This window comes from Bos taurus, chromosome 5 (genome assembly GCF_002263795.3).
Source record: "Bos taurus isolate L1 Dominette 01449 registration number 42190680 breed Hereford chromosome 5, ARS-UCD2.0, whole genome shotgun sequence".
Lineage (NCBI taxonomy): Eukaryota > Metazoa > Chordata > Mammalia > Artiodactyla > Bovidae > Bos > Bos taurus.
Genome location: NC_037332.1, coordinates 7631788 through 7653638, shown reverse-complemented (window position 1 = coordinate 7653638; position 21851 = coordinate 7631788). Strand labels below are relative to the sequence as shown.

Here is a 21851-nt window from a genome sequence, read left to right as displayed (position 1 = left end):
ATGGCAACCCGCTCCAGTGTTCTTGCCTGGAGAATCCCAGGGACGGTGGAACCTGATGGGCTGCCGTCTGTGGGGTCGCACAGAGTCGGACACGACTGAAGCGACTTAGCAGCAGCAGCAGCAGCCTTATCTAAGTAGGGGAAGTAAGAGAGAGATCTCTCTCTCCCCAAGTACACACATTGAGGAAAGGCCTGTGAGAACATAGCCAAGAAGGTGCCATTTGCAACCCAAAGAGAGAGCCCTTTTCAGGAACCAAACCAGATAGCACCTTGATCTTGGACTTAATAACCAGGAGAAAACAAATTTCCATTGTTTAAGCCATCCAATCTGCAGTATTTTGTTATGGTAACTCAAGAAGACCAAGATATCTTCTTCTTAACATTCAGAAATATTGTCTTTCAGAATTATTTTGAAAAAGAAAACTTGTTTTCTGGTGTTAATGTAACTGAGTCAAAATGGACATGCTTACAGTGCTTTTAAGCTGCTGCTTTTAAATCAGAGATCGTTCAAGCTTCACTGAGACTATTATAGTCTTTTACAAAAAGACCCACATGGGAAATTCAGGCACAGATCTGCAGCTCAAGCAGAAAGCTTATGGCATTATAATTCTTAGAATATATGCTCAATGTAAAAATTCACAATTGCTAGCTCACTTTTCAAACTTAAATACTGCAATTATCTTAAAATTCTAAAGTTCTTTGCTCTTCTGTTTGATACGAAAAAATTGGATACCTACAAATTTGTATTTTTGGCCACTGAAATACAATTTCAACTTGAAAAAAAATATTTTTTGTTTCAAGAAGAGTCTAGGATCAGGATGACACTGCCAATTTGAAGGCAATATTTGATTCCAGAAAAATTAAATATTTGCCTTTTCAGCTAGGGCCTTGCTTAAAAATGATACACAAAAGTAGTATTAATGGACATTGTTATAATGAGTCTAATAAAATATATCTATCTTTCCAGTGTCTAGAATGGCCATATAGCTTATAGTCTCCTCTTTGTGGAAAGACCATCTTGACAGTTCTAGCAACACGGTACCATACATCATAAACATCACCTGTATTTAGTTAGATAAGATGCTATGTCAAAGAAAGCCATGTGTTTCTTTTTAGGTTTTAGGAATGAGGGTGGCTGACAGCCGCTACTATTTTCAGTGAATAAACATGAAGTACGGAGACACATTTCTACCTATAGGATGAGGCCATTTCTTTTTGAGTCCCTAACTTTCATGCTTTTATAAACACATTAAGCCAATGCCAAGACAAACTCTGCTGGTGGTATATTTATCAGGAAAAATACTCATATTTCAATATATTTGACTTGTGGTCATAAACGGTAATAAAGAGCTTAAAATGAAAGAAATACCTTTGCTCGGCCGTAGCCCTTGCTTATGGAGACTATAATTTTCACACTGCGGCCATCCTTGTGTCCAGTTGCATCACCAGGATCATCCAGCAAAATATCTACCAAATTTCCAAAGAAACATACACACACATAACAGAGTCATGTTAGCTCGGATTTGTCTACTGTCATCACTTTCTCCCCCATAGTTTTACGCTTTTCAAGGGGAATATTTACCTTTTCTGCCATGCATTCTAACTTAACACAGGTGAAAAACCTCAGCTTTCAAGAAGATGGGTGGCTGTGGTTGGGTTAAAGTTTTCATCTAAGACTTTATTTCTGTTTTCAAAGATCTTCACCCAAGTGTTGGGCCATCGCAATAGATGAGGAAATAAGGGGTTTCTTCCCCTATTATGCACAGGTCTGAGTAATACCTGAGTAATATTTAGTTACCATTATAACTGCCACAAATTGAAAAGCAATCTGATTTTCTATCTAGCTGAAAATATCCAAGCTCAAACCCCATGAAATTATGAATGCAAAGGTGCTGAGATTGACTGTCAACTGAAATTATTTTCAAGCATTTGGTACAAACACAGCTATATGACTACTTTTCCTTATATCTGTAATTTTAGGTAATGTTTTGAATTTCAATGATGGCATTATACTTCCCTGCAAAAATATATTAATTATTGCTCTTCTGTCCTCTTTCTGCTCACAGTTTCAAAACAAAAATGATATTTCTAGTAATCAGCTAAGAGTTACAGAAGCATGATAAAGCTAGTTAACCTTTAAACTACCAACTTTAAATGTGATTAAAGATTAATTTTTTAAATATAGTACATGAGATTAATGTTCAGTTTGGAGAATGAGTAAGGCAAACTATCCCACATATGTTTTCCTTTGAAAATGATGATATTATAGAGGCATATTTAATATGAAGATAGTGTTCTGTGGACAAAGGAAACTTAGCTATATGTTGAAGATCACATGTGCCTGGTGACAAGAGGACTCAATTGCTCACACTGTAAATTCAGAGAGACAAGGACTTTGTATCATTATATAAAAGAAACAATTTCATCAAATGGGTTCTGAAAATAAAATTGTTGTATTACTTTAATAATTGGAATATGCAATTTTGCAAAGAAAGGAGTTTAAAAAATGCCATAATACCGTAACAATGAAAAACAAATTTAGAGTTTAAGGAATATGGAGATTTTTTTGCTAGAAATTTTTAAATTGTCAAAGACAATCTCCCTTGCTGGAATTAATTTTTTTTTTACTAGATGAACATCCTCCTGGTCTCATCTTTTTGCTTATCCTGCTCAAAACTCTTCCTTAAGTGTCATTTTAATTCTCGTTCCTTTTCTCAAAATTTTAAACAGGCTAATTATTCACATCTAAATATCTTATAATTCATGACCAAATCACCTCTTTAGTACTTTGTTCAATTATTCATAATTGTTTATAAATATTCAAAAATAATTATTTAAAATAATAATTTATTAAGCATCAAAGAAATCAGGTACTGTCCTGGGCACTGGAAATGAATACCATGGTGAGAAAGAAGATGAATTCCCTGCTCTATCATTTACTGAACTAATTATAGTAATCACATCCCCAAGTCTTGGTTTCTTCATCTATAAAATGGGTTATAAAACCATCAGCTTGGTAGAGTTATTGAGAGCATAACAGACAATGCTTTTAAAGCACTTTATCCTCAGTATTTAGTAAGTTCACCTGTTCTAACCATTACTCCTTTTCTCTGTGTGTCTATTCTAACTCCTTGTATTAATAGTTGGAGGAGAACACCGTGGCTCACTCTGGGTCTCCCCATTGGTACACCAATGGGATGATCACCGGAGCAAACAACTCTGAGGGAAAACAAACAACAGCCAATTTGAGATTAGGTTCTTTGTGTTTTGTTTTTGGTTTATTTATTTATTTGGAAAATAAGTTATGGTTTTCTGTCAACATATTGAAAATAGAATAAAAAGGTTTGCCATTCTGGTTCCAATCAAGTGAAATACTGACAAGAAAATTAAAGGTTTTTTCACACCTCTGTCTTCACTGGATGCATGGAACATGCACTATATTTGAGGAACTGGACCTCTGTCAATTGTCCTCTGTCTACTTCTTTTTTAATTAATCATGTACTCTACAAAGCTTTTCTGTTAAAAAGCCCCAGCATAAAAGCACTTTTAACTGTCAAGTTTGAGCCCACTAACCATGCAGAGTTCCAAAGAATAGCAAGGAGAGATAAGAAAGCCTTCCTCAGCAATCAATGGAAAGAAATAGAGGAAAGCAACAGAATGGGAAAGACTAGAGATGTCTTCAAGAAAATCAGAGATATCAAGGGAACATTTCATGCAAAGATGGGCACAATAAAGGACAGAAATGGTATGGAACTAAAAGAAGCAGAAGATATTAAGAAGAGGTAGCAAGAATACACAGAAACTGTACAAAAAAGATCTTCACAACCCAGATAATCACGATGGTGTGATCACTCACACTCAGCTGGAGCAGACATCCTGGAATGTGAAGTCAAGTGGGCCTTAGGAAGCATCACTATGAAAAAAGCTAGTGGAGGTGATGGAATTCCAGTTGAGCTATTTCAAATCTTAAACAATGATGCTGTGCCACACTCAATATGTCAGCAAATTTGGAAAACTCAGCAGTGGCCACAGGACTGGAAAAGGTCAGTTTTCATTCCAATCCCAAAGAAAGGCAATGCCAAAGAATGCTCAAACTACCACACAATTGCACTCATCTCACATGCTAGTAAAGTAATGCTCAAAATTCTCCAAGCGAGGTTTCAACAGTACATGAACCGTGAATTTCCAGATGTTCAAGCTGGTTTTAGAAAAGGCAGAGGAACCAGAGATCAAATTGCGAACATCCGCTGGATCACTGAAAAAGCAAGAGAGTTTCTGAAAAACATCTATTTCTGCTTTACTGACTATGCCAAAGCCTTTGACGGTGTGGATCACAATAAACTGTGGAAAATTCTGAAGGAGATGGGAATACCAGACCACCTGACCTGCCTCCTGAGAAACCTGTCAGGAAGCAACAGTTAGAACTGGACATGAAACAACAGACTGGTTCCAAATAGGAAAAGGAGTACGTCAAGGCTGTATATTGTCCCCCTGCTTATTTCACTTATATGCAGAGTACATCATGAGAAACGCTGGGCTAGAAGAAGCACAAGCTGGAATCAAGATTGCCAGGAGAAATATCAATAACCTCAGATATGCAGATGACACCACCCTTATGGCAGAAAGTGACGAAGAACCAAAGAGATTCTTCATGAAAGTGAAAGAGGAGAGTGAAAAAGTTGGCTTAAAGCTCAACATTCAGAAAACTAAGATCATGGCATCTGGCCCCATCACTTCATGGGAAATAGATGGAGAAACAGTGGAAACAGTGTCAGACTTTATTTTGGGGGGCTCCAAAATCACTGCAGATGGTGACTGCAGCCATGAAATTAAAAGACATTTACTCCTTGGAAGGAAAGTTATGACCAACCTAGATAGCATATTGAAAAGCAGACATATTACTTTGCCAACAAAGGTTCGTCTAGACAAGGCTATGGTTTTTCCTGTGGTCATATATGGATGTGAGAGTTTGACTGTGTGGAAAGCTGAGCAACGAAGAATCGATGCTTTGGAACTGTGGTGTTGGAGAAGACTCTTGAGAGTCCCTTGGCCTGCAAGGAGATCTAACCAGTCCATTCTAAAGGAGATCAGCCCTGGGATTCTTTGGAAGGAATGATGCTAAAGCTGAAACTCCAGTACTTTGGCCACCTCATGCGAAGAGTTGACTCATTGGAAAAGACTGATCCTGGGAGGGATTAGGGGCAGGAGGAAAAGGGGATGACAGGATGAGATGGCTGGATGGCATCACTGACTCGATGGACGTGAGTTTGAGTTAACTCCGGGAGATGGTGATAGACAGGGAGGCCTGGCGTGCTGCGATTCATGGGGTCGCAAAGAGTCAGACACGACTTAGCAACTGAACTGAACCGAACTGAAAATTGCCGAGGAATTTTTGTATATTTTGTATATTATTGGTTTTCAAGCGTCATCTAGTGGCTGTGCTTTGTAATCACTACAGGTCCTCCTGTAAATCTTTCTCAACCAAGTCTTTTATGTATACAAAAATGATTAAATGCTGTGTGTGTGCACTCAATTAAAGGAGCAGTTATACTTTATAACTGAGTAGTTCATCAGATATTAAGACGTTAGGTTATATGATTCTATTTGCAACTGACTAAAACGCTACCCTTATTCTAAACTCAATACTGGAACCCAGCGTTTCCTTTTTGTCTGTTTGGTGACAGTTTAATAGAGCTATAGCCCGGTGACAGAGGAGCACTGTATTCTCCCTGGGCTGCAAAATGCAGGATCACTAGTCAAATTTAGGAATAGGGCCTGAAACACCTGTAAATGGGCAAAACGCTATCAAAATGCATGGGGTTCTGATTATACAGTGATGAGTACAAACCATCATCAGAGAATACTACTCCTTCATCCTATCTGTAATCCTGGAGGAAGTACTTGTCAAGCACAAACAATTGTTTTAAAAAATGATATGAAAACCGTATGTCTAAGTCGTTTCACTCTTTTACACAGAATGTTCTTTTAAGATGATCATGACTGAGAATGAACTTATAAGGAAAAAGGGCTATCTCTGAGAATTAGGGTGTTAACGCTTTGAAGAGGGAATGGGTGAGGGCAGTGGTGGGCAAGGGTCTCCAAATTCGAGGTGTCCTCGCTTGTGAAGTCCTAGGCATGCTGTGATTAGGCACTGTGCGCGCAAAATCACCTGAGGTAACAGACTCCGCGATGTTCAGATTGTTGAGCGAGAGCCCTAAGGACTGGCGCGAGGAGGAGGAGGAGGTGCTGCTCGCGGACTCGGACGGGGGCCGAGCAGGCTTCCCCACGTTCCCCGTCTCCGCCTTCAGCCGGTCATTTTCAGCCTTCAGTATTTCAATCTCGTTCTGTTGTGAAATTGAAAAACATGGCGCTAACTTGAAGAGAAAAGGGTATCAACTCTTTTAGTAGTAGTGTTAATCAGTGTTTTTTTTTTTTTTAATGTGGTGAGATATTAAAAAACAACTATGAATTATGAAAACAAGATTTCCTTCCAAAGAAGGAAAAGTAAATCTCTTTCTCTGTCTCCCATATATACATATTCAGATATTCACAAATATAGATACACTGACCAGTGGAATTTTTTCACACTTAAAAAAAAATCTATCATATATTTGAGGAGTTTTCCAGGATGTGGTCTCACCTGAATTAAGAATAACATAATTGAAGAGGTCATTCCATTTCTCATTTTAGAATTAAACACTACAACATATATAAAAACAGATAACCAACAGAGAGACCTACTATATACTCAATATTTTGTAAAAACCTATAAGGGAAAAGAATTTAAAAAGAATGTATCTATCTATCTATATTCAGGTATATATATATATAACTGAATCACTGTGCTGTGCATCTGAAACTTTATAATACAACATTATAAATCAACTATGCTTTAATAAAATAAAATTTAAAAATTTAATGCAATACTATTAATATCTCATAGAAGAAAATGCCCTTCGTAATATTCTGAATTCAGGAAGAGTTGAAAATCACAGTAAAACAAAAGTTATATAAATGAAGTGATTTCAAATTATCACTTCAGAATCCTAGCTAACGTCTGAAAAAGTTTTTGTTCCTTCGAAACAGAGCACTAAGCTCATAAAAACAACACAAGCCTTTTGATGAATATATCAGTGGTATAGGAATCTGCTTGGCAACGAGCTTTTCCTGTTTCAGTCATCTGTGGTACCAAGTGATTATTGGTTGACAATAATAAAATGAAAGTCTGAGCACAGATTGGTTCTGAATTTAGCCTTCGGATCCTTCCAAGATATACAAAAGCTTTACTTTTACAGATGGCATTCTACATCACTTTTACTTTCATATTTAGAAAGCTTGTGTTATATTTCTGTCCTTTCCTCATTTCATTTGTTTTTCAATAAAAAACAGGTAAAGGTGTTTGAAAGTCAGATTTCAAAATTATAGGAAGAAGTTACCAAAAGGTAAATCACGGGGAAGTCAAGAAGCAAGGGCTGCAGTAGTTTCTCTGAAAACTTAGCTCTCAGCCAGTTCAATCACTAGTAAAGGTGCCTTCAATGGTCCTTGAGTGCAACCAGCCAGTTTGCATTCCCATTTCCAAAGCTGGATTTTACAAAATTCTCCAACCGATATTAGGAAAGGAGTTGCGGAGATTAAATAAAAAGAGTGCATTTCCAAAAGGGATTTAAATGTGAGATTTGCTTTTACAATAACTGAGACAAGAGAATAAGCAGCATTTCAAAGCTCTCCTGTTCACTCCTTGAAGGTGCTTACAGACCAACCTGCATCCGGTTCATGGCTTCCCGGATCTGATCGAGATGATGTGCAGAGCTGAGGGCCTCCAGCCGAATATCTGTTAATTTTAATTCCTTTTCTCTGAGCTCACTCTTCAACTGCAGAATTATCTCTGCCTCAGCCTCTGTGCATTCACAGATCCTGAAGAAAGAAACAAGCACAAAATCAGCAGTTGGGGAAGCCAGAGGATTAGGAAAGGCAATGATTCTTTGAAAAGCTGAACTGCAATAATATCCAGCAGGTACAGAGATTATTTGCTGCTGGCAAAACCTAGAGAAAAGGAAAAAGAGTTTTACAAACAGAAATACATTCATAGGTTCAAAACGGAAAAGAGTAGGCCTTTGTCTCTCTCTCTTTTTTTAATCTCTATTTTTTGAAGTTTAAAAACAACCTATCTTTACTGTATAGAAACTGATACTCAAAATTCCCTTGTTGCTAATATTTGTGGGGCTGAAAGTCAGAGTATTACTATATCTCATTCAACCATTTTTTCAAGGGACTTAACCTTCTATTTGCAACATATTAAATTTGTTTAAAACAAAGTTATTATGTATCAAAATGTTGATTTCTAGTTTTATAAAATTTTGCAAAGAATAATCTTGTTTTGCCATAATACTATCTCCCGGTTACCACAAAACTTCAAAATAAATATTGTAGACAATAAATCAGGGAGATTAGTTTTGGACATTTAAATAATGGATGAGTGTTATATAATCCTTCTGGTAGGCTCGGCTGATTTAGGAGGTCAGCTAATGAAACTGAAGCAAGGTTTCAACCCAAACAAGCCGGCTAGTTGGGGCTGCTTGAAGGTCACATACACGACATCCTCGCTGCTGTTGTGTTGTTGTTTTGTAGACAGCTTGGGAGGAAATGTGTCAAAAAGAATTTCTGTTGTATTAATGAGTAGCTTTTCTATTTAAAATGTGAGGATTAAGTTGCTGGTCACAAAATGACCGTGCTATGTTCTTCTAAGTAAGGGAATTAAACAGAGTGTGCACGGTCTTAAATGGTTCTATTTGTGGCCTTGTGTATATGACAGCTCCAGGGAGCTGCCGTCACGGGCACACATGGACTCTGAACTGAACAGTGTACAGAACAAAGAGAATTATCAGAGCACATGTTTAACCTTCTACATGTTTTATTCTTTCTTATAACATTCTAGTGGGATACTATAAAAAATGCTATGCTAGATTATCTAACACAATTGAAGAAAAATGGATTGCAGTTTGGCTTAAGGTAACAAAATTTTACTTCCACAACAGGAGGGCAGAGGAGGTAGTCATTGTTGAAACACATGCGAGTGATTTTAGAGAAAGCAGGAGTGAACACTGCTTAGGTTAGAACTGGGATCTGAGCAGTTTTCATGCATCACACTCCATTTTACCGGGATCTATGCTTGTAGATCACAGGGCCATTTTGCCGTTTCTTTGGTGGCCAGACAAGGGGTGACCTGCATTTAATGCACAGTTAGATAGATACAAGGACAAATGCCAGTGAAAATAATAACTTAGAAAAGGGGAGAATGAGATCAAGAATCATTCACGTTCTAATGTATGGAAAACAGAAGAGAAATGAATGCTGTCTGCTATTCTAAGGAAGATCTGGAAATAACGGACACAGAGACGATGCTGCGATTCCATTCAGAACACACACGTGGGCCTGGCCTGAAGTCGTCTTCAATAGATTCTTCCTTGTGCTGCAGAGGGGGTGACTTACGCAGAGGCAGACTGGGAGGGCTTCATGGAGGCTGACCCACAGTCACCCCCATTGTGGGGCAACTTGGGGGATGCTGGGAGGGACGAATCTGTAAGCTCTTCAATGTCCGAATGTGAGGAAGGGGGCTTGGTGGACTTTTTCTTCCCAAAGGCTTGTTTGAATGAGCTTCTCAGCTGCAAGAAAGGACAGAAATTACCTTCCTTGTCTATTTGCACTGGGGGCATCTCGCTTTGGGCCGTTAGTTTGCAAGTGCCATCCTAGCCACTGCCTGGGGTCAGTATGTATAAGCAAAGGATTAACAGCTGCAGCACGGTATCTCTAATTAAAAAAAAAAAAAGATACCGTGTTTTGTGTTTCTGTTTTATTTTTGTATTAATCCAGCACAGCGCAAACATGGAAGGCTTTTAAACAGTGCAGGGACAAGGGCAGGGCCATCAGAGCACTCATTTAAAACGAAGTACCTTGAAGGGATCTCCTTTCAGAAGGCTCCTCTCTTCAAGGCAATTTGTTTTAAATGGCCACTTTAGCTCTACTGTCAAGTCAGGGCCTGCTGACAGTACAAACTTAAAAAGCAAAATGAAATCAAATTCACCTAACACTTCATCAATCGTGAGTTTCTATTCAAATTTTCAGTTCCCAGACTATGCAAACCAGAATTGGTACGCCCTACAGCGCTATTTGGAAAGTAGTTTTACTTCTCTTTAAAATTGAAGATTAAAATGAAAAGACACAAAGAAAAGACAAACAAGGTAATCTGTTTTTAAAAGGTATAAAAGCTTCCTGCCAAAATGAATAGCATTCATGCCAAGGGTGGGTGTTTTATAGATGCATGCCAGACTGTCCACGATTTATATTCACCTCACTTCCTCTAGAGTTCACCTTGCAGAAACATGAAAGAGTGCGCAATTACAAACCAAGGGAAGGAAGGCTGATCAGTATTTTAAAATATTACCTGCATCAACATTGTTTTTAAAACAAAAAAGATATTTCTCTCATTATTTACAGAAAGCACTCTAGTAAAATCCTTTCCTAATTTCATTTTGGATTTCATCAAGAGTTCTACTTATTTAAAATTTACTTTTCTTTCATAGCAGTCAAAAAAATCCTTTACTTCATTATTTTTTAAACATTTTGTAGTGGTAGCATCTTCCCCTCAGTTTTTCAGCAATTACTTTATATCATAAATTAGCTAACAAGGGATAGTTCTAGCTAACAAGGGGTAGTTCTGTTAAAGTACATTTTTATATTTCTCCTATGTTCTTTTGGTGAAAATATACAGAGTTGATTTCTGATACAGTGGTACTTTCACACCAGAAGCTCTGTTGATGCAAGGGGTGCAGAAGTTTGCAAGGACTCGTCTTTCTTTTTTACCAATTCTATTTTTTCTCCTCTTCTTCCATCAGCATCTTTACCACCATCACCATCATCACGACTACTAACACCACCACCATCACCCTCATCCTTTTCTTCTTCTTCATCTCCACCTTCACAATAAGGTCCTGCTTTGAGCCATTTATTTATAGATGCTACTCTATTTTTCTTTACAATATCCCTGTAAAGTCAGTATAATTATCCAGTTTTTACAAACAAGAAAATTTAGGCTCGCCAAAAGGTGAAGTAACTTGCCTAAGAGCCAAAAAGTAAGCATCAGAGTTGGGATTCAAATCTAAGTTCAGTTAGTCCCAACTCCAAGATGTCTGTTCTTCAGCAACAGGCTGCCCTGAGCTTTTTGATGAGTATAGAATTTGAGGGGTGAGTCACTTGAACGAGACACTGTAAACTGCTGTGAATCTCTAAAGCCCAAAAGGAAAAATCCTGCCTCACTGTGCAGTAATAAGTTTGTGAATTAGATGAATGCTAATAGCTTACCCAATTTTTCTTTTTCTTCTTCTTGGAGTCGGCATCGTTACCACTGCCAATGCTGGAATGGCTTGTGGCACTGTTAATACTAGAAACGCTTTCAGAGGAATGCTGTCTTCTGATGCGGAGATCTAGCCACAGACAGAGAGAGCCACATTTACTCAAAAAGACTTGCAATCTGACCAAATAAGAATTTTAGGCTTTCTGAGAGGAAGTTCTCTAATAATAGTCAACACAGCTTTGTATAGATCATTTCAATGCAGTTTTAGTTTTATAAGCTTAACAAAGTATCACCCTATTTGCTTTAATTAATTAGGTTACCTGTATTAAGATTCAATAGGAATCTCAGGTAAGTCTGTAGCATTGGCAGTTTAATGAATTCCGAGTTTTGTCGCCAAATTAAATGCTATGCTAGTGATTTTTACTGAATACCTAGATTAAACAGCACTTAGAAAATCATTTATCCCAATGATATATTCCATGGAGTAAATGGAAACTCATAATGGCATGAAAATTAATTGTGTCTTTTTAATATTTGTCCTTTGAATAAAGCTACTGAAGCCAGATATACCGACTTTCCATTTCATGGAAGCATACCTTGTTAGAGCCAAAACAAACCTTGTGAGTCATCTAAGCACTTTATCTCATAGATGAGACAACCGAAATGCAAGGAAGTACCTTGACCACGGTCAAAGAGCCAAAGTCATCAAGAGAGAATCTAGGTAGACTTCATTAGTGAATTAAATAGAAATCATATTTCAGTTCAGTTCTGCCGCTGTCATGTCCGACTCTTTGCAACCCCATGAATCGCAGCCAGCCAAGCCTCCCTGTCCATCACCAAATCCCGGAGTTCACACAAACTCACGTCCATCGAGTTGGTGATGCCATCCAGCCATCTCATCCTCTGTCGTCCCCTTCTCCTCCTGCCCCCAATCCCTCCCAGCATCAGGGTCTTTTCCATGAGTCAACTCTTTGCATGAGGTGGCCAAAGTATTGGAGTTTCAGCTTCAACATCAGTCCTTCCAAAGAAATCCCAGGACTGATCTCCTTCAGAATGGACTGGTTGGATCTCCTTTCACTCCAAGGGACTCTCAAGAGTCTTTTCCAACACCACAGTTCAAAAGCATCAATTCTTTGGCACTCAGCTTTCTTCACAGTCCAACTCTCACATCCATACATGACCACTGGAAAAACCATAGCCTTGACTAGACGGACCTTTGTTGGCAAAGTAATGTCTCTGCTTTTCAATATGCTGTCTAGGTTGGTCATAATCTTCCTTCCGAGGAGTAAGCGTCTTTTAATTTCATGGCTGCAGTCACCATCTGCAGTGATTTTGGAGCCCCCCAAAATAAAGTATGACACTGTTTCCACTGTTTCTCCATCTATTTCCCATGAAGTGATGGGACCAGATGCCATGATCTTAGTTTTCTGAATGTTGAGCTTTAAGCCAACTTTTTCACTCTCCACTTTCACTTTCATCAAGAGGCTCTTTAGTTCTTCTTCACTTTCTGCCATAAGGGTGGTGTCATCTGCATATATGAGGTTATTGATATTTCTCCTGGCAATCTTGAGTCCAGCTTGTGCTTCTTCTAGCCCAGCGTTTCTCATGATGTACTCTGCGTATAAGTTAAATAAGCAGGGTGACAATATACAGCCTTGATGTAAGTTCACGGTAAGCTCACTGGAAGTTCACGGTTCACGTATTGCTGAAGCCTGGCTTGGAGAATTTTGAGCATTACTTTACTAGCGTGTGAGATGAGTGCAATTGTGCGGTAGTTTGAGCATTCTTTGGCATTGCCTTTCTTTGGGATTGGAATGAAAACTGACCTTTTCCAGTCCTGTGGCCACTGCTGAGTTTTCCAAATTTGCTGGCATATTGAGTGCAGCACTTTCACAGCATCATCTTTTAGGATTTTAAATAGCTCAACTGGAATTCTATCACCTCCACTAACTTTGTTCATAGTGATGCTTTCTAAGGCACACTGGACCTCACATTCCAGAATGTCTGGCTCAAGGTGAGTGATCACACCATCATGATTATCTGGGTCGTGAAGCTCTTTATTGTACTGTTCTCCTGTGTATTCTTGCCACCTATTCTTAATATCTTCTGCTCTGTTAGGTCCATACCATTTCTGTCCTTGAATTTAACTCAGATGACAATTTTATCTACTACTGTGGGCAGGAATCCCTTAAAGAAATGGAGTAGCCATCATGGTCAACAAGAGAGTCCAAAATGCAGTACTTGGATGCAATCTCAAAAACGACAGAATGATCTCTGTTTATTTCCAAGGCAAACCATTCAATATCATGGTAATCCTAGCCTATGCCCCAACAATTAATGCTGAATAACTTGAAGTTGAATGGTTCTATGAAGACCTACAAGTCTTTTAGAACTAACACCCAAAAAAGATGTCCTTTTCATTATAGGGGACTGGAATGCAAAAGTAGGAAGTCAAGAAACACCTGGAGTAACAGGCAAATTTGGCCTTTGAGTACGGAATGAAGCAGGGCAAAGGCTAATAGAGTTCTGCCAAGAGAATGCACTAGTCATAGCAAACACCCTCTTCCAACAACACAAGAGAAGACTCTATACATGGACATCACCAGATGGTCAATAGTGAAATCAGATTGATCATATTCTTTGCAGCCAAAGATGGACAAGCTCTATATAGTCAGCAAAAACAAGACCAGGATCTGACTGTGGCTCAGACCATGACCTCCTTATTGCCAAATTCAGACTTAAATTGAATAAAGTAGGGAAACCCACTAGACCATTCAGGTATGACCTAAATCAAATCCCTTATGAAGTCAGAAATAGGTTTAAGTGACTAGATCTGATAGAGTGCCTGATGAACTATGGACGGAGGTTCATGACATTGTACAGGAGACAGGGATCAAGACCATCCCCATGGAAAAGAAATGCAAAAAAGCAAAATGGCTGTCTGAGGAGGCCTTAAACATAGCTGTGAAAAGAAGAGAAGTGAAAAGCAAAGGAGAAAAGGAAAGATATAAGCATCTGAATGCAGAGTTCCAAAGAATAGCAAGGAGAGATAAGAAAGATAAGAGAGATAAGAGAGATAAGAAAGCCTTCCTCAGCGATCAGTGCAAAGAAATAGAGGAAAACAACAGAATGGGAAAGACTAGAGATCTCTTCAAGAAAATGAGAGATACCAAGGGAACATTTCATGCAAAGATGGGCTCGATAAAGGACAGAAATCATATTTAAGACAGTGTAATTCTCCCATTACACCTAATCCCAGCCCATGACTTGGAAGAGTAATAGTAGTAGCAATAACAACAGGTAATATTAAAGCTAGCTTTTACTACATGCTTACTTTGCTCTGGGAGCAATCTAATTTTACTCTTAAAGCAAACCACTGAAATGAGTGTAATCACTAAAGTTTCCTTGCAGTAACACAGCTGAAAAAGAGGCTTAGATGGATCTTACTGTCTATTGTACTAACTGCCAGGTAATATGACTCGTAAAAAGCATGAACTTCTCTCTAGCTAATAAGATATTTGAAAAGGAGACTATTTGATACTAAATCATTTTTTGAAGGTAGCCACTCCATACAAGCTTATAAGATTTATTTATAATATTAAAATTGAAATTATTTCTACTCATAGTGAACTGACCAAAGAGTTAGTGAAGAACAAGAAATTTATAAAATTATTTTTAAGGTCAAATGTGCTTTTAGGCCATCTCTTACTGTCATATTTAATTGGAATCAATGCAGATTAGCCAAGCAAAAAAAATCTCAGTGGAACTTATCTGAGGTCAGAAATCACAATATAGCTTTCAAAAAGTTCCCATAGAAAAAATAGTATATAATCAAAACTATTCAGCAAAGTAATTTGACAATAAAATGACCAATGGAAGTGGAAGCTTAACTGGTTACTTTCAAATCGTACAATAAGTATATGTGTGGGTGGGTAATATACATATACATATCTCCATCTTTAATCTCATATACATACCTATCCATAAGTACTTTGACTTTTCCATTAAGAGAATAACCATGCTGAAAAATTTTATAGGAGGGTAAAAATATAATAGCTGTTTTTAAGAATCCCTAGAATTTGGTCTAAAAGTATATTTTTTTTAATGATGAAAACATTTACAGTTTTTGCATGCAAAAAGCATTACCAGTGCCAAAACCTAAATCATGGTATTTATGTGAGTTATTTTGCATCAACAATAAAGGAGCACAGTATACCTTATCAACTAATGTGGAAATTATGTGAATAAGCAATAAAAGAACATGTGTAGGTATTTGTGTTTTAAATATCTGCTATATTTGGCTACAAGCTTTTCTGAACAAGATTAGCATTTGCTAGTTTTCTCATCATAACTGACTTTTACAAATAAAGCAGATGTATTAAGAGTTAAAGTATTTCAGAGTTTTTATTATATCCAGAATTAATAAATTATATTTGACTTCAAATAATCCCAAAATGTTTAAAGATAGGTTAAAAAGTAGTCCTTGGAAGTATTAGCTATGTTCAACTATGACCGCATTTCCAATAAAGACTGGCAAGGGTGTAATTTCAATAACATTACAGGATGAAAGGAATGCATTTTACTTTTCTCTGACAATTCTTTTCTAGAGTTAAGTATTTGAGTACATGCAGCATCACAGAGTTCAGTATAAATGGTTGACCAAATGAATACCAACAATCTGAATGAATGGAGAAGCTTATTTTAAATGATATACATTTCAGTTATATGTTTATTCATTCTCCACATTCCACTCCCCATCCATTGTGCTGTCACTGTTCTAGTTGGAGCCATCGCCATCACTTACTTGCTCTAAGAAAGAACAGCCAGCCAAGTCATCTTCAAATCTTTTTAAAGAAAAATCTTTCATGCAATCCCTATCAAGCTACCACAGGCATTTTTCAGAGAACTAGAACAAATAATTTCACAATTTGTATGGAAATACAAAAAACCTCGAATAGCCAAAGTGATCTTGAGAAAGAAGAATGGAACTGGAGGAATCAACCTGCCTGACTTCAGGCTCTACTACAAAGCCACAGTCATCAAGACAGTATGGTACTGGCACAAAGACAGAAATATAGATCAATGGAACAAAATAGAAAGCCCAGAGATAAATCCACACACCTATGGACACCTTATCTTTGACAAAGGAGGCAAGAATATGCAATGGAGAAAAGACAATCTCTTTAACAAGTGGTTCTGGGAAAACTCATCAACCACTTGTAAAAGAATGAAACTAGATCACTTTCTAACACCATACACAAAAATAAACTCAAAATAGATTAAAGATCTAAATGTAAGACCAGAAACTATAAAACTCCTAGAGGAAAACATAGGCAAAACACTTTCCGACATAAACCACAGCAGGATCCTCTATGACCCACCTCCCAGAATATTGGAAATAAAAGCAAAAATAAACAAATGGGACCTAATTAAAATTAAAAGCTTCTGCACAACAAAGGAAACTATAAGCAAGGTGAAAACACAGCCTTCAGAATGGGAGAAAATAATAGCAAACGAAGCAACTGACAAAGAATTAATCTCAAAAATGTACAAGCAAATCCTGAAGCTCAATTCCAGAAAAATAAACGACCCAATCAAAAAGTGGGCCAAAGAACTAAACAGACATTTCTCCAAAGAAGACATACAGATGGCTAACAAACACATGAAAAGATGCTCAACATCACTCATTATCAGAGAAATGCAAATCAAAACCACAATGAGGTAACATTTCACGCCAGTCAGAATGGCTGCTATCCAAAAGTCTACAAGCAATAAATGTTGGAGAGGGTGTGGAGAAAAGGGAACCCTCTTACACTGTTGGTAGGAATACAAACTAGTATAGCCACTATGGAGAACAGTGTGGAGATTCCTTTAAAAACTGGAAATAGAACTGCCTTATGACCCAGCAATCCCACTGCTGGCATACACAGCAATGAAACCAGAATTGAAAGAGACACGTGTACCCCAATGTTCATCACAGCACTGTTTACAATAGCCAGGACATGGAAGCAACCTAGATGTCCATCAGCAGACGAACGGATAAGAAAGCTGTGGTACATATACACAATGGAATATTACTTAGCTATTAAAAAGAATACATTTCAATCAGTTCTAATGAGGTGGATGAAACTGGATCCTATTATACAGAGTGAAGTAAGCCAGAAAGAAAACACCATTAAATAACACATATATATGGAATTTAGAAAGATGGTAATGATAACCCTGTATGCAAGACAGCAAAAGAGACACAGATCTATAGAACAGTCTTTTGGACTCTGTGGGAGAGGGTGAGGGTGGAATGATTTGGGAGAATGGCATTGAAACATGTATATTATCATATGTGAAATAGATCGCCAGTCCAGGTCAATGCATCATACAGGGTGCTCGGGGCTGGTGCACTGGGATGAGCCAGAGGGGTGGTACAGGGAGGGAGGTGGGAGGGGGGTTCAGGATGGGGAGCACATGTACACCCACGGTGGATTCATGTCAATGTATGGCAAAACCAATACAATATTGTAAAGTAAAAAAGTTAATAAATAAATTTAAATAATAAATTAAAAAAAAAGAAAAATCTTACCATGACTCTCTTATTTAAGACTTCCCAGTAGAATCCAATTTGAGCAAGAATAGAAAACATTCCAACTCTTAAATACGGCCTACAGATTCCTAAGTAATCTGGTCAGTACTCATCTCTCCAAACTGGTTCAGTTTATTTTATCTTTGATCATTATCTTCTTGGGGTCAGTTCCGTAAGGGCCTGGATCTCTTTTCTGTCTTAAGACCCTTATGGAATGCTTTTCTGTCAGTATTTACAATCTGTGGTACATATACACAATGGAGTATTACTCAGCCATTAAAAAGAATACATTTGAATCAGTTCTAATGAGGTGGATGAAACTGGAGCCTATTATACAGAGTGAAGTAAGCCAGAAAGAAAAACACCAATACAGTATGCTAATGCATATATATGGAATTTAGAAAGATGGTAACAATAACCCTGTGTACGAGACAGCAAAAGAGACACTGATGTATAGATCAGTCTTATGGACTCTGTGGGAGAGGGAGAGGGTGGGGAGATTTGGGAGAATAGCATTGAAACATGTATAATATCATGTATGAAACAAGTCGCCAGTCCAGGTTCAATGCACGGTACTGGATGCTTGGGGCTGGTGCACTGGGACGACCCAGAGGGAGGGTAGGGGAGGGAGAAGGGTGGAGGGTTCAGGATGGGGAATGCAGGTATACCTGTGGCGGATTCATTTCGATATTTGGCAAAACTAATACAATACTGTAAAGTTTAAAAATAAAATAAAATTAAAAAAAAAACAATTAATTAAAAACTAAAAAAAAAAAAAAAATCTGCCTTGACAATTGATCCCTGGGTTTCCCATTATATATTACTATCTGGTAAAGGACTTTCTTGACTCTGTAACCAGAGTAGGTTCTCTGTACCCTTGCTCTCTATGGCACACATTCTTGTCCATTTTAGAACTTATAACTGTTTTACATGCACATTCAGCTACCCTAATCATCACAACAATTCTTTATTTCTGCTTTCCTTTATGATTAAAAGTTAAATGTTGAGAAAGACTATGTTTAGTTGGTCTACCATTATATATTCAGGGCTGTATACAGAGTATATCATATGGTAGGCGATCAGCAAGTAATTGTTGAATAAATATATTTTTATAATTCATTCCGTGTAACACTGAGTTTTAATATTAATCTGAATATCCTATATACATTCAATCCTTTATAACTATTTGTTTTTGTTAGTTTTAAACTTTATAAAACTATCATTTAATCTTTCTTGACCAATTTGTTAGTAACTGTTATCCTTTTGTTCATTTTAGTCTACCCTCTCACAAATCTGAGCAAAGGAATTCCTATTTTTCAATTCCAGTAGACATTAAGCTACCTGTTGCCTGAGATAAAATGAATCTTTCCAGAAAGTTTTACTTCAGTGTCTTGTACCACAGTAAAGAAGGGATTAAGCCTTTTTAAATCCCTTCTGGACCTATTTACAACATGAAGATTTAGAACATAAGCTGCTTTATTATAGCTCTAAGATAAGCTTTAAATATGCAGTAATTTTCCATGCTGCATATAAATTAACTCCCCCACATGGAAAGTTGCTAAATTCTTAACAGCAGTAGCCCCTAGAGAACTAGTTTTTCTTTTAATTTCAGTATATCTCACTTTATATAATTATTTTCCCAAAACTTAAATTTTGTTTTTAAAAATTTATATTAGTATTTTCTATAAAATTTGAATAAGCCCCTTTCATGTACAAGGCATCAACATGGCCAGGATTTAGTATGAAGAAAACAAACCACGCTGCTATCAACCAGGAAAGGTAGACCATAAATAAATGAAGGCACCAAAGTGTAATGCAATTTTTTTAAGGGAACTACAGTTATTTTCAAAAACATCACAAAGGGACTTCATATAGTTTAAGAGTCAAGGAGGTACGTGAAAGTGAAGTGAAAGTCGTTCAGTTGTGTCCAACTCTTTGCAACCCCATGGACTATACAGTCCATGGAATTCTCTAGGCCAGAATACTGGAGTGGGTAGACTTTCCCTTCTCCAGAAGATCTTCCCAACCCAGGGATTGAAACCAGGTCTCCTGCATTGGAGGTGGATTCTTTACCAGCTGAGTCACCAGGGAAGCCCAGGAATACTGGAGTGGGTAGCCTATCCCTTCTCCAGTAGGTCTTCCCGACCCAGGAATCAAACCGGGGTCTCCTACACTGTAGGCAGATTCTTTACCAACTGAGCTAATAGGGAAGCCCCAAGGAGGTATGTTTAGGCTAACCCTCGCAAGATCTCAGAAAGTTTTTATGCTGAACAAACACTGTAGAAAGTGCCAAGCAGAATAAACAGAATATGTAAAGAACTTTGGAAGAACTGAAAGAAGTTCAGGATAGCTAAAGCATGAAATGACAAAATGCAAGACATAATGTCTAAAAGACTATCTAGAACATAAATGATGATCATTAAACACTTGTTGAACAAACAAAACTGGCAAAGAGAGATTATGTCATGTTACGGAGTCTGCATTTTAACTAAAGGCAATGGGATGCCTGTTAGACATACACTGTTGGGCCACTGCTCTGGTCTCAGGGTGAAGAATGGCACGAAGAGGCGAAAGTCACAGAGCAGGAAGGCTCTTGAGGAGCTTGTGGCCGCAGTTCAGGGGGGAGATGAGGACTGGCGATAGGAGGATTGGAGAAATGGAAACAAGAGATGTTTAAGAGGTGGGGTCAGAACCTAGTGATTTGCTGAGTGAGGAGAGGAGGATTGCTGGTAATATGGAAAGATGGTGATGCTTTTGACTGAGAAAGCAGCATTGAAGGCATAAGCAGGTCTAAGAAGGAAGAAGACAAGTTCATATTTAGAGATGCTGAGTTTCAGGTAACAAACACACACCCAGAGATAACCAGGTAGAGTTCCCTCTTTAGCAGCTGGATTTACAGATGTGTGACTCAAGAGATGAGCCTGCCCTGGAGAGAGATATTTGACAGTTATAAACACAAAAACAATAATTATAGAAAGAGTATTAGATGGCCTTGTATAAAAATTCAGATAGGATGAAGAGAATCATAAAATGTATAAAATTATAATGGAAGAGAGCTTAGAACTGGGCTCTAAGAAACATCAATATTTAACAAATGCAATAAGCAAGTGAATATACAAGAGAAACAGTGAAAGAAACTTTCAAAAAGCATAGAAGAATAAGAATATGCATGTAAAGAGCATCAGAAGAAGTGAATGTTTCAAGTAGGATGGAATGGACATCAGTATCAAATGCCATTTCTATGATAAATATAATAAGAATTTTAAATGTACTGGATTTAGAGTTATATAAGTCCTTATTGATGATGGAGAGAACAGTTTTGGTGGAGTAGTAGAAAGAAAACCACACTCCAGTGTCTGAAGTATGACTGGTGGTTAAAGACACTGAAGAATTCTATCAAACATTCATCTGGAAAAGGGAAGAGAGATGACAGAGCACTCAGGATTTAAGAAAGCATTTTTCAGCTGGTAAGAGTTGAGCATATTGAATGCTACTTAAAAGAGACTAAAAATAAGTAGAACTTATGTAAAGAAAAAAATGACATGACATTATCACAGAGTATTTCTTAAGTGGCAATCAAAGGTGTGGGGGTGGTGGCAAAAAAGATTATTTTATCATTAAGGTTGTCGAAGCATTGTTACTGTTTAGTTACTAGGTTGGGTCTGACTCTTTTTTGACCTCATGGACTGTAGCCTCCCAGGCTCCTATGTCCATGGAATTTCCCAGGCAAGAATTACTGGAGTGGGTTGCCATTTTCTTCTCCAAGGGATATTTTTTCCAACCCAGGCATTGAACCTTTGTCTCCTGCATTGGCAGGTGGATTCTTTACCACTGAGCCACCTTGAAAGCCCTGCTGAAGCAAAGTAATAATTAAAAACACACCAACTTTTAGTCCATTTTCTTCCCGTCTTTAAGTTTTCTACAA

The 21851-nt window shown here is 37.7% G+C and overlaps 1 protein-coding gene across 7 annotated transcripts in view; it reads right to left on the bottom strand.

The window, feature by feature from the left end:
• Window positions 1–21851, bottom strand: part of NAV3 (neuron navigator 3) — an 893819-nt gene that overhangs the window by 30098 nt on the left and 841870 nt on the right. For 6 of the 7 annotated variants that reach the window (XM_059886494.1, XM_059886491.1, XM_059886495.1 and 3 more), the window contains 6 exons: window positions 11358–11479; window positions 10347–10367; window positions 9489–9661; window positions 7760–7913; window positions 6169–6343; window positions 1369–1466 (listed from right to left, as the gene is read on the bottom strand). In XM_059886494.1, coding sequence (XP_059742477.1) covers window positions 1369–1466; window positions 6169–6343; window positions 7760–7913; window positions 9489–9661; window positions 10347–10367; window positions 11358–11479 — 743 coding nt within the window. The remainder of the gene's footprint in view (window positions 1–1368; window positions 1467–6168; window positions 6344–7759; window positions 7914–9488; window positions 9662–10346; window positions 10368–11357; window positions 11480–21851) is intronic. The other variant, XM_005206002.5, reaches the window with a different exon arrangement.